Below are 13,019 nucleotides of genomic sequence, written 5' to 3'. Positions count from 1 at the left end.
TCAACAATATATCTCCTGACATTTGAAGTTGAACTTAAAACTTTTTTCCTGACAGAAATACTTGTTTGTATGAAAATAAAGACAGTCTTGTTACTTCACTTAACATAAATACTTTTTATAAAAAAAACAAACAAACAAACAAACAAACAAACAAACAAAGAGTCTTTCTTGACTTCCCTTAAGATACTTTTTATACCATCCACATGTAAGCACTATTGTCCGCTTTTGTAACTTTGGACTAATCTTATGAAAAAAAAAAAAAAGAGACTGCAGGTCCAACTTAAATTGCCTTACTTCCTTGCAGGTAATTGTTTTAAGTTAATCAACTTGAAAACTTTAATAAGTTTATTAAGTGACTTTGATAAACTTAATTCAATTACTTGTAAATAGTTATTTAAATTGGATTCCCCATTCTCTGTTTTTTCAGTATATGTTGTCATCGCATGTTATGGGGGAAACAGTAGAGTGGAGCGAGTAAACCAGTGGTTGTACCTCATTAACAGAAGCTTCTCAAACCTTTTGTCAGAAAGTCGATTTCTTTTAGGCGTGAGCACCAAACCTCCCAGACTAAAAAGTCGCTCCACAGGAGCACTTGATGGGGTTGGAGTGTTATACTTTAAAAAAAATTGTCTTTATGCTTGAAAATTTATGCAGAATCTGAAGGTCGTAGCCTGACATCAGGTAGTCCATGACTTCTTTTTCTGCAGAATAGGTCTCCTCCTCTGGCTCTGCCTCAAAAGTGAAAAAGTCCATCTCACCTTGGCTGCTAGATGTAGTAGCACTGGGCACACTGGCAGGGTTTTTTGCCAGAGGAGCAGTGGTGCAACACTCTGCTGTCAGAAGCTGTTTTACTCGCTCCCTCCTTCCTGCATCTCTCAGCCATCGGAGTTTGAATTTTGGACAACTGGCAGCTGCAAGAAGGGCATCTTTGTCATCCAGCACACCGGCGAAACGAGTCTGAATAGCCTAAAAAACATAATTGATATTTTTATGCCTACAATTTATTATGTTATTGAATTATTTGCAAACCATGCCTAATATGAGATCAGTATTATGGATTAATTTTGTTTTAGGTTACTTGTAAACATTTTAATTGTTTTAATCTTATTTTTCAATGATAATTAATATTCTGTTCCATGTTTGTGAATTGTATGAAGCAAAAAATCTGACTAATTTCAAGATAGAGCGTACCTGTACAATGGCATCTGGAAGGCCTGCAGTCATCCTGGAGAGGTCATCTTTCACAGCCTGGGTCTTCTGCATCAGAACTTCAAGTGTTGGTAGTAAAGTTCCATATGGACAGTCGCCTTGTAAAATGTCCAGTGCTGCAGTCAGAGGTTTCATGGCCATGCAGTACTCATGCAGGAACTGGTATTCTTGATCTTTGAAGCACTTCAGTCCTAGCTTTGTGCACAGAGTATTCAGCTCACCCATGGGGATTTCTGCAATTCTCTTTACAGCATCAAAAAAGGAATTCCACCTTGTGGATGTTGGTATTAGGAGCTTTCTTTTGCTGATTTCTTCCACTGTTTCTGATGCAAGTGTAGATCTACTCGATTTGGTCCAAAGAGCTGTGCATTTTGCTGTGCTGCTCCTATACACAGCCCTGCTCTCTGCATTGGTTGTTAAATGTTTCTCCACATCACGTGTGCAAATTATGTTGATGGTGTGCGAAGCACACCTGCGGTGCGGGGGAAGAGACAGCTGACCATCACTTTCATTCTCAGCCAAGAGGATTTCTGACAGATCAGAAAAAGTGACATCATCGTCTTTGGGGCTGGACTCTTCCTCCTCCGTCTCATCATCGGACTCCGTGACAGGATGATAAACTTGAAACGCCTTAACAAAGTTGGATCCATTATCAGTAACTGTTGCAACTACTTTGTTGAGTAATCCATAAGAGGAGTGGATGTTTTCGATTTCTGTACCAATGACATCATACGTGTGTCTACCACGAATTCGCCTACATGCTAATGCAACCTTGTGACGCTCTAATGTGGTTCTACTGATCCAGTGGAGCGTTACTCCCATATAGCTTCTGTTGTTAGCAGTCCAAATATCCGCGGTAGTTGAAACAAAGTCAATCTCATTCAGTGTGGCCTTCAAATTTCTCTCCATTTCTGTAAACTCCTTCTCCAAGTAAGAAGTAAAAGTCGTTCGGTGAGGCAGCTCGGCATTAACAGAAGTAGGGATCTTTTTTATTATGGCACGAAACGAGGGCGAGTCAACAGTGTTTATAGGTAGCATTTCTTCTACAATATACTGCGCGACCAACTTCTTCAATTCTTCATCACTTACTGGTTTTGCACCAAAGTCCAACTTTTGTTGTTTGGGGGGTGTAGGACCTTCTGCGGAAGTCACGGCTCTCTGCTTCGGACCACTTGGTGGGACTCTCTCTGTGAGTTTGACTGTGCTGTGCTGCGACTCCAAATGTTTCTTTAAGTTTGACGTAGTGTTTTTGAAGGTAGATAACACTTTTTCGCCAACACAGAGTGTACAACGAACCTTAATATTTAAATCTTTAGTTGACAGAAACTCAAAATAGTGACCATATTTCCAGCTAAAGAACGAACATCTCTCTCCCTCCATTGTTGTTTACACTTTTTTACGTCGCTGGCTGCTTGTGAGCGGGAAACGTGACCTGTCGCTTATGTGACGTTTCACGACACGTATGCGTTTGTCATCCGCTGAGACGAAAAGAAAAAACCAAATCTTTTTGCTTAAAAAAAATAGTAACGCACAGTGGTTTGGACAAGTAACTTTAATCTGACTACTGTTATGGAAATAGTAACGCGTTAGATTAGTCGTTACTGAAAAAGGGGTCATATTCGGAGTAACGCGTTACTAAGCAACGCGTTACCGGCATCACTGGCTCTCACCCTCCGCACCTTCTTTCAGGTTAATGATGCGAATATTGTCGCGCCTGCTGCGGTTCTCTAAGTCGTCCAAACCTTTTGCCATAACCTTAATCCTCCCCTCCGCTTCAGCCAGCCTCCCCGCGAGGTCAGTCACCCCATCTTCCATATCTGAGATTCTCTGCTCTGCCTCCGTGACGCGTTTGGAGACGTTTTCCAGCGAGGACGAAATTTTCTCCAGTGTCCCGACAGTGCAGACAGTTTTTGGTCAATTACCTCACTGATGCTATCGGTCACCTCACGGACGAGAGTTGCGGTGTCCACCGGGGGCGAGGGCTGGTCGCCCATTGCTACTAGCATGTCAGTTTGGCTAGCATTGTTCATCACGACGGCCGTGGTCTTTCGAGATTGTATCTTCGTCTGCTTCGACATTATTTAACTTCCAAAAAGCGTATTTAGGACTGCTGAGTATTCCCAAAGCTCTCAGTCACTAGTTTAGGTAAAAATATAGACAGTAGTGCGCATTACACTGTGATAAGTACAGGTGGGAGCGGGAGCACAGTGAAAGCACGTCTTCTAGCCTACCATATTCACCGGAACCCAGGGGGACATTTAATAACAAAAAAACTAAAACTGGATCATCTATGAACTCAAGTTGAGGTAATGATGATGACTTGGTGAATTTAAGTAAAATAAATACATAAAAAAAAACCTGTTCTCCATCAGCTCAGTCTTGAAGGATAAAAACATAACTCACAGTGTGATGAAGCATTCAGAGGATGACACTGCTGATACAAATTTCTAATTTCTGTCTTTCAGAAATTAGAGCAGTGAAAGGCCAATAAAGAACTTTTTAAACTTTATCATAAATTGTTTTACTTTATTTTTAAAGTAAAGTCTACATTGTGCCAGATTTAAATGTGGCACAATGCACACATAACAATCCTGCACAAAAGAGCTCAGCAAATTTTCATTAAAATACACATTTATCTAAAAACATTTTATTCACTTGTTACATTTTTTAATAAAGTCCATTACAGGTTCAAAGATCATGGAATCATTAATCAATTTACCAGACAATGCTATTGTTATTTTTTCCATCATTTCATCTGACATGTTCATTGTGACATCACATGTTTCTTATGACATCAGCATGACTCATCACATTCTATTAGAATTCCTTTGATCTGAAATCTATATAAGTAACCCAAACCCTGTGTCCATTCAGTTACAACCTCACTGAAGAGGCAAACAGCTTATACGCTTGACTGTAATTTGAGACACTTTTTTTGAAGTGAACAAGGAACACAGTTAGCACTGTTGTAAGTAGTAGTAGATTTTAACTTTAGTTAAATTACAAAAATGTCTGAGTCCCCCTCCATTTCCAGTGATGTGATGGAAGAGAATGAAAACCTTCGCCAGCAAGTGAGGGAATTCAAAGATGAGAACGAAAACCTCCGAAAAACCATTGAACTGCTTCTCAAAGAATATGGGTTTTCTAAAAACAAGAACAAAAGGGAACTACAACTACAAAATGAGAAGCTTTGCTTGGAGAATTCAGAGCTGAACTATTGTGTTGCCTATTTGCACTGTGAAAATCAAGCTTTCAGACAACAAGTTCAAGCAAAGGAGAGTGCTTATGAACAAAATGATCAAGAATGGAAAAGTGCTCTGGAGCAACTTAAAAACAACTTAAAAATGCCTTGTAAACACGAAGAGTATGAAATGGCGAAGCTGGCATTGCAGGAAAAAGTTGAAGATCTCCAAAGGGACAACCAGGCATACAGATTAGACAATGATGCTATAATACAGAGCATGTTTGACTTGAAACAGACTTTTCAAAATGAAAAAGATAAAATGAGACAGCAAATCCAGGCTCTTCAAAATGACATCCATGAGGCAAACGCAAGCCTGGAAAATTTCAAAGATTTTAAGGAACTGTATGAGGAATCAAAACAGGAAAATGAGTCTCTGAACAATCAAAACCAAGACCTGAAACAAGAAATTGAAGCAAAAAACATTGCTATTCAGGAAGAAGTTAAGGAGCTCAAATCTGTTTTGCAAGGACTCAAATCCTTTGAAGAAGAGAGTAACAGAATAAAGGAACAAAACAACGCTCTGGAACAGGAAGTCCAGGAGCTTACCAAAAAGTTGGCTGATTGTCAGAAGGAAATGAGACAAAATGAACAGCCTCTGCAAAAAGAAATGCAAGAGCTTGATAAAGGTGAACCCCATCAAAGTAGTTTTGAGCTCACACCTGAATCCAATGAGTCAACTGAAAAGGAAGAGAGGATTAAAACAAGCGAAACTACAGACCTGGAGGAGAAAAACAAGGACATCCCTACAGAAAGTTCATCTCACATGGAAACTCCACAAGAGCAGACGTTTCAACCCAGAGACGTGGAGGATCATGGGGGATGGACAACATGGCTCCAAGGTGCTGCCTTGTATTTTGCATTTTCTGACTACATCTATCCCCATTTCTGAAAGGCAGTTTGCAGTAAGTAAGGGGAACGGAGCATTTCTTCCCCACTCCCATCTTTCGACATCCCATGTATATACACCACTACAATTCTTTCCCCTCAAGCCCCATAGACAATATAGAACAGGGGTGTCCAACTCCAGTCTTCAAAAACCAGATGTGCTAAGGAGGAGTGGATCAAGAAAGAAAGCTGTTTTCCTATAGATTTCTATAGGTTTGCATCAGGCTAGCTGTTGCCATCTGGTAGACTTCAGACTGAATGTACACTTAAGGTTCTTCTGTATTGGCTTCAAGTTTCCAACGAACAAGCTATGTCCATGTTTTGTACCATCTATGCCCCAACCAGTCGTGGAAGATGGCTGCCCCTTCCTGAGCCTGGTTCTTCCGAAGGTTTCTTCCTCTTAAAAGGGAGTTTTTCCTTCCCGCTGTCGCCAAGTGCTTGCTCAGAGGGGATCGTTAGATTGTTTGGGGTTTCTTTTATATTGCAGGGTCTTTACCATGCAATATAAAGTTCCTTGAGGCCACTGGCTATGCATTGGCCTAACTTAGCCAGTGGTCACATTGCATACATAGCTATTTATCAACCATCATTTGCATTCTAGATTCCAAAAGGTTGAATCTGTTGATCTGGACGTAGCGTTTTCAGTGGGAGAAATGTTTCCTCACTCATCCAAGTGACTGAAGGAGAATGTTTCTCCCATTGAAAACGCTACGTCCAGATCAACAGATTCAGCCTTTTGGGATTTACTTACCTGGATGCCTGAGCATGCATCAGTGCATTCTCTATTGCTTTTCCATCTTCTTTGTATGGTTGATTATAAGATTAATGGAGGTTTTCTCCATTTTCTTGAACTCAGTTGGAAACTTTTCTTAGCATGAGCTTTAACATAATTTCATGATAAAATAAAAAGAAATTGTGAAACAGTTTAAAGCTTTGTACTGTTTGCTTATTTGATTTTAACAAAGGTTTGGAGAATATGCTACTTTAGTGAGACAGTGTGTTCTTATCTGTATCTGTGGTTTTAAGTTTTTTGTACCCCACTTTAGTTGCATTTCTTTATTTCATTTAAATTAACTTTAAATACTTTAATGTAGCTGCTGTTTGGCTGTTTTTGCTCTTTGTTCCCTTAGAAGAGACTCTTACGGTTTACAAATGGCTCTCCATTTAGTATCACTCTGTGCCTTCTATTTTATCCTAATTTAGCAAATATGTATCATTTTTATTCAGTGTTTTCATGAAAGCCTTATTTGTATCTAATACTATTGGCGAGAAGATATACATGCAAGTTTGAAATCTTTTTTCCTTCACAGGGAAAAATGGCTAAAAGTCATTGTCCCATCTTAGCCAGCTCCTCACCCACACTTATCTGTTTGCCTGGGGTTATTTGCTTTGGATTAAATGTACTCATTTTGGTTCGAGTCGCACAAGGCCATGGTATACCTGATATTTGCAGATGACATTGTGATCTGTAGAAGAATAAGGAGCAGGTGTAAAAGAGCCTGGAGACGTGATGGTATACACTGGAGACAAGAGGAACGAAGGTCAGAATACACGAGTGTGAATTAGAGAGAGCAGGTGTAACAGTAAAGTTGCAAAGAACAAAGGTAGCAAAGGTAGATGCGTTTAAATATCTGGGGTCAACCATCCTAAGCAATGGACAGTCCAGAAGAGACGTAAAAAAGAGGATGCAGACAGGATGAAGACAAGTATTAGTGGTGACTTGTGACAGGTGTAAGCATGATGAATGAGCAGCAAGACATAAAAGGGAAGACTTAGAAAGTGATAGTCAGAGCTGCTGTCATCCATGGTTTGGACATGGTGCCACTAACAGAAAGACAGGAAGTCGAGGCGGAAGTGGAGGAATTGAAAATGCTACCATATTCATATAAAGTAAGCAGAATGAACAAGATTAAAAATGAGTACATGAGAGGGATCGCTCATATTTGAGGAATTTGAAGATGGTGATGTCAGACTTAACCCTCTGTACCCCATAATGACTGCAGATGGCCGGTGTGTTTCTGTTACTTTGTTAAAGAAGCTTACTTCTGTCTGATGACAATGATACTGAGCTGAGTTCTTCAGGATTTCTCTCAGTAAGTGCTGCTGTTTTTGACACCGTTAGCTGCTGTTACCAAAACGTCCTTTGAAGGGGTACTTAGTTGTCACACCCAGCAAATAAACGATATGATGTGAGAATGTAGCCGAACTGTTTATCAGAGCAAAAGTGTGAGTTTTAGGTCTGTCATATAAAACATTAGTTGGTAAAACATGAGCTTATAACCAGATGTCTTTTCAGTAAAGCACTGGTCTGCAAATATTTTTCAGACAGGAAAATCAAAGCATGTGTGAGCTGCAAAGCGACTTTCAGCAGGAAAAAGCTCAAATGCATCACAAAATCCTGGCTCCTCAATATGTTCTTCAGGCAAAAAAAAATGATAGAGAATTACAGAAAATGAAAGAATCATACAATATGACTGAATTTAAAAAAAAAAAAAAAAAAAAGGTAGAAAAGACCTGAATCCTTTCAACTGTGCATTAATTTAATATTATTTAATATGCTTATTTAAGAAATTGCTACACACACAGATGACATTTATATGTCCTTGGATCGTTTAGAGCAATCTTGATTTTTAACAGGGTTTCACGTGTAGGGACAGAGGGGGACATTTAATAACAAAAAAACTAAAACTGGATCATCTATGAACTCAAGTTGAGGTAATGATGATGACTTGGTGAATTTAAGTAAAATAAATACATATAAAAAAAAACCTGTTCTCCATCAGCTCAGTCTTGAAGGATAAAAACATAACTCACAGTGTGATGAAGCATTCAGAGGATGACACTGCTGATACAAATTTCTAATTTCTGTCTTTCAGAAATTAGAGCAGTGAAAGGCCAATAAAGAACTTTTTAAACTTTATCATAAATTGTTTTACTTTATTTTTAAAGTAAAGTCTACATTGTGCCAGATTTAAATGTGGCACAATGCACACATAACAATCCTGCACAAAAGAGCTCAGCAAATTTTCATTAAAATACACATTTATCTAAAAACATTTTATTCACTTGTTACATTTTTTAATAAAGTCCATTACAGGTTCAAAGATCATGGAATCATTAATCAATTTACCAGACAATGCTATTGTTATTTTTTCCATCATTTCATCTGACATGTTCATTGTGACATCACATGTTTCTTATGACATCAGCATGACTCATCACATTCTATTAGAATTCCTTTGATCTGAAATCTATATAAGTAACCCAAACCCTGTGTCCATTCAGTTACAACCTCACTGAAGAGGCAAACAGCTTATACGCTTGACTGTAATTTGAGACACTTTTTTTGAAGTGAACAAGGAACACAGTTAGCACTGTTGTAAGTAGTAGTAGATTTTAACTTTAGTTAAATTACAAAAATGTCTGAGTCCCCCTCCATTTCCAGTGGTGATGTGATGGAAGAGAATGAAAACCTTCGCCAGCAAGTGAGGGAATTCAAAGATGAGAACGAAAACCTCCGAAAAACCATTGAACTGCTTCTCAAAGAATATGGGTTTTCTAAAAACAAGAAAAAAAGGGAACTACAACTACAAAATGAGAAGCTTTGCTTGGAGAATTCAGAGCTGAACAATTGTGTTGCCAATTTGCAGTGTGAAAATCAAGCTTTGAGACAACAAGTTCAAGCAAAGGAGAGTGCTTATGAACAAAATGATCAAGAATGGAAAAGTGCTCTGGAGCAACTTAAAAACAACTTAAAAATGCCTTGTAAACACGAAGAGTATGAAATGGAGAAGCTGGCATTGCAGGAAAAAGTTAAAGATCTCCAAACGGACAACCAGGCACTCAGGTCAGAAAATGATGCTATAATACAGAGCATGTGTGACCTGAAACAGACTTTTCAAAATGAAAAAGATAAAATGAGACAGCAAATCCAGGCTCTTCAAAATGACATCCATGAGGCAAACGCAAGCCTGGAAAATTTCAAAGATTTTAAGGAACTGTATGAGGAATCAAAACAGGAAAATGAGTCTCTGAACAATCAAAACCAAGACCTGAAACAAGAAATTGAAGCAAAAAACATTGCTATTCAGGAAGAAGTTAAGGAGCTCAAATCTGTTTTGCAAGGACTCAAATCCTTTGAAGAAGAGAGTAACAGAATAAAGGAACAAAACAACGCTCTGGAACAGGAAGTCCAGGAGCTTACCAAAAAGTTGGCTGATTGTCAGAAGGAAATGAGACAAAATGAACAGCCTCTGCAAAAAGAAATGCAAGAGCTTGATAAAGGTGAACCCCATCAAAGTAGTTTTGAGCTCACACCTGAATCCAATGAGTCAACTGAAAAGGAAGAGAGGATTAAAACAAGCGAAACTACAGACCTGGAGGAGAAAAACAAGGACATCCCTACAGAAAGTTCATCTGACATGGAAACTCCACAAGAGCAGACGTTTCAACCCAGAGACGTGGAGGATCATGGGGGATGGACAACATGGCTCCAAGGTGCTGCCTTGTATTTTGCATTTTCTGACTACATCTATCCCCATTTCTGAAAGGCAGTTTGCAGTAAGTAAGGGGAACGGAGCATTTCTTCCCCACTCCCATCTTTCGACATCCCATGTATATACACCACTACAACTCTTTCCCCTCAAGCCCCATAGACAATATAGAACAGGGGTGTCCAACTCCAGTCTTCAAAAACCAGATGTGCTAAGGAGGAGTGGATCAAGAAAGAAAGCTGTTTTCCTATAGATTTCTATAGGTTTGCATCAGGCTAGCTGTTGCCATCTGGTAGACTTCAGACTGAAAACCAAACTCCTTACATAAAAGAATAAAACACTACCAGCAGTATAATGTATCACAATTAGAAACTGATGCATCCACAAACTAACCAGTTTCAGACTTGCTGTTCTGCGATCCATATTTAAAAATTGCATTTTAATAAGGTAATTAGACTTAAAATTAAACTTGTGTTTTCCTTACTGCTTATTGACCACTGTCTTTCCATTCTAGTCCTTCCTTGAAGATTCTGAATGTTTTACATATTTTCTGACCTAACATACTCGCTTCAAAACAATTAATAGTCTTTAAAGTGTTACCAGTGTGCTGCAGTGTGGTAATCATGAATGTTTTTTTTTGTTTTTTTTATCCGGTTGAGTTAACACTGATTATACGCAGGGCAGCAGCTATAACTGAATAATTACAAAGTTGCTCTTCAAGCTACTCAAATGTACCACACGTGAAACATTCATTATTGAAAGTTAAAATGTTCAATCGAAACATAACACAGAACAAATGATGGTTGTACAAGAGTTTCACTCCTATTCACAAGAGCACCAGTCATTGGTAATTTACATAACAGCATTCTCTTGATGTGTTATTTTAGAAATCTTCCTATCCAGTAGCAATTTTGTTCTTCAGCCCAAAGACTTTGGGGGAGAGCTTTTCACCATCGAATCCCATCAACACTTTCTAAATGAATTCATAATAGTCCTTCAATTCCTTGGGGAAGGCTAGGTTTAGTGCATAGATTACTCCAAGCATCAATGCACAAGCTTGCGCCAGAGATCCAATGTTGTCCATGACTATCTCCCCTTCAACAAATATTCCAATGTCATCATAATGTCCATTTTGTCCATCCTCCCTGTTGATGACATAAATGCCCATGGTGTGCTTCTTCAGGTCTCTCTGGATATCATCTCCTTCAATGTCCTAAACATTTAATAAAAAGGTAAAAGAAAAAACAATTAACTCTACAATTAAATTCCAATCTAGTCGTTTGTGTGTGTGTGTGTGTGTGTGTGTAATACACACACACACACACACACACACACACACACACACACACACACACACACAGATATCTATCTAAAAAGTGTGTGTATAGCTGACTTGCTTACAATGACTTAAATGACTTACAAAGAACTCCCGAATAAGGCTTCCGTCCTCTTCACCAAGGTAGAGGCAAAGTGCCCTGAGAACTGCTTCCCTTTTCACTTTAACATCACTTTCAGCCTGTTTAAAGAGAGTTGCTGATTAAACCAATTTGGAAAAAAGAACAATGTCTGACATTCGCAATAAGTAAATTTTATCATATGTCAGTTCAAACATAGTAAATAAAATTTATATATGAAATTTCAAAATTTAGATTGCTTGGCTGGTCACCTAAAACGGCTTATTGGACTCACCAGTGACCTGCCACTTAAGACAAAAGAAATCCAAATAGAATTTGCAATATTCAGATTTACCTCTTGCATGATCTGCAAGTGGTGGGCAAGTTTCTGCCCAGAAACACCGCCCTTCTTCTGGAAAACTGTCATCAACTGAGGTGTAATTCTGTCTAACTGTGCCGCGAAGGTCATCTCCAGTTGAAGTGTTGTAATACACTGGAATTCAGCATTTACCTGTATCTCACACACACACACACACACACACACACACACACACACACACACACACACACACACACAGAAAAAAGAAGACTGGTGCTTAATCATTGGTATGATTATTTTGTTATTTCTTCATTAAATGCTACAATGCAATTGCCATCACTTCATAAAGCATGATTATCATATGGGTTAGTATACAGTGCATGAAGGATGTTACTACTGTTAATCAAAGAAGAAATGAATGGCATCAGTCCATTTAACGGGTTTAAAGGGTTTTAAAAAGCAGATATTTGTCTGTTTCAGGTGGTTGGCAACACATTTTCCTGTGCTCTTTGTCCACTGGTGGGAGTGTCTCACCTGTGAGGTCAGCGGGGCAGAACTCTGCCATCAGCAACAGAGAGCAGAGAAAATTTAGATGTGCAACTAAAAACATGCTTGCCATGTAAGCCCCAAACATCTCTGAAATTGCTCTGCAAACTTCAGAGTACTTATACTTCAGGAGTCCTGTGGGTACCGTAAAGACTCATGTATGCAAACAAACCACTTTTTTTTTTTGCAATCTGATCCTTTTTCTCTTGGCTGTTTCCTTCAGGGATCACCACAGTGAATGATCCACCTCCATCTAACCCTATGCTCTGCATCCTCTTAACTCACAAGAACTAAATTCCTGTTTTTCATTTCACTTTCGCAAGTTTTTTTTTTCTTTTGTCCTGGATAAAAGAAATTTAATCATATATATTAATTGATATTAATTAATATCAATATTAATAATCACAAGAACCCTTAAGATGAGATAGATAAACTTGTCCCTGCAATACTGTGACAAATACTGTTGTGATAAATATGTAAGGAATTTGCATGTACTTACCAAAATAACACCATCTTCTTGAATAAACAGTAACACATAAGGGGAAGAAAATCTGCCAGAAAAGGAAGACAAATAAAAAAAAATAAACTTTAGAAAGACAAACAATTACCGTTTCCAAGCCATTAGTGCATTACTTCATGATACTCCCTTGTAACAAAACAAATCTTACTTGTGCCTCTGTGCAAACTACAGATGGCACGATACCACTTTTTTATGTCCGATACCGATATCATAAATTTGATTATCTGCCGATGCCGATATGAATCCGATATAGTGTATTTTATAATAAATAAAACTGTTTTTATAAATATTTTGCTGCATTTTGTATAAGTTCATACTCAGTTTTAAAAACAAAACATTAAAGCTATTCTGTTATACCTGTATGCAAAAAATACACTGCACCCAAAATATTTTATACTTCAGCAATACT

The 13,019-nt window shown here is 38.4% G+C and overlaps 1 protein-coding gene and 1 pseudogene across 2 annotated transcripts in view; both read right to left on the bottom strand.

Moving 5' to 3' along the window:
- Positions 1–237: 237 nt before the first annotated feature.
- LOC146677258 (uncharacterized) lies at positions 238–2,997 on the bottom strand (annotated as a pseudogene).
- A 5,383-nt stretch (positions 2,998–8,380) lies between these two features.
- The window catches only part of LOC146677257 (uncharacterized), a 6,707-nt gene continuing 2,068 nt past the window's right edge, over positions 8,381–13,019 (bottom strand). Inside the window, exons 2-5 of one of the 2 annotated variants that reach the window (XM_085419758.1) lie at positions 12,590–12,641; positions 11,581–11,742; positions 11,252–11,347; positions 8,381–11,044 (exon numbers count right to left, since the gene is read on the bottom strand). In XM_085419758.1, the coding sequence (XP_085275884.1) occupies positions 10,805–11,044; positions 11,252–11,347; positions 11,581–11,694 (450 nt within the window). In that variant the 5' untranslated portion in view covers positions 11,695–11,742; positions 12,590–12,641 and the 3' untranslated portion in view covers positions 8,381–10,804. The remainder of the gene's footprint in view (positions 11,045–11,251; positions 11,348–11,580; positions 11,743–12,589; positions 12,642–13,019) is intronic. The other variant, XM_085419753.1, reaches the window with a different exon arrangement.

The sequence above is a fragment of the Rhamphochromis longiceps genome, linkage group LG2 (genome assembly GCF_057381845.1).
Source record: "Rhamphochromis longiceps isolate RC_006_pf linkage group LG2, R_longiceps_female_GT1.1, whole genome shotgun sequence".
NCBI classification, from domain to species: domain Eukaryota; kingdom Metazoa; phylum Chordata; class Actinopteri; order Cichliformes; family Cichlidae; genus Rhamphochromis; species Rhamphochromis longiceps.
The sequence above is the reverse complement of the archived record's forward strand: the minus strand, read 5'-3'. Positions and strand labels throughout refer to the sequence as shown.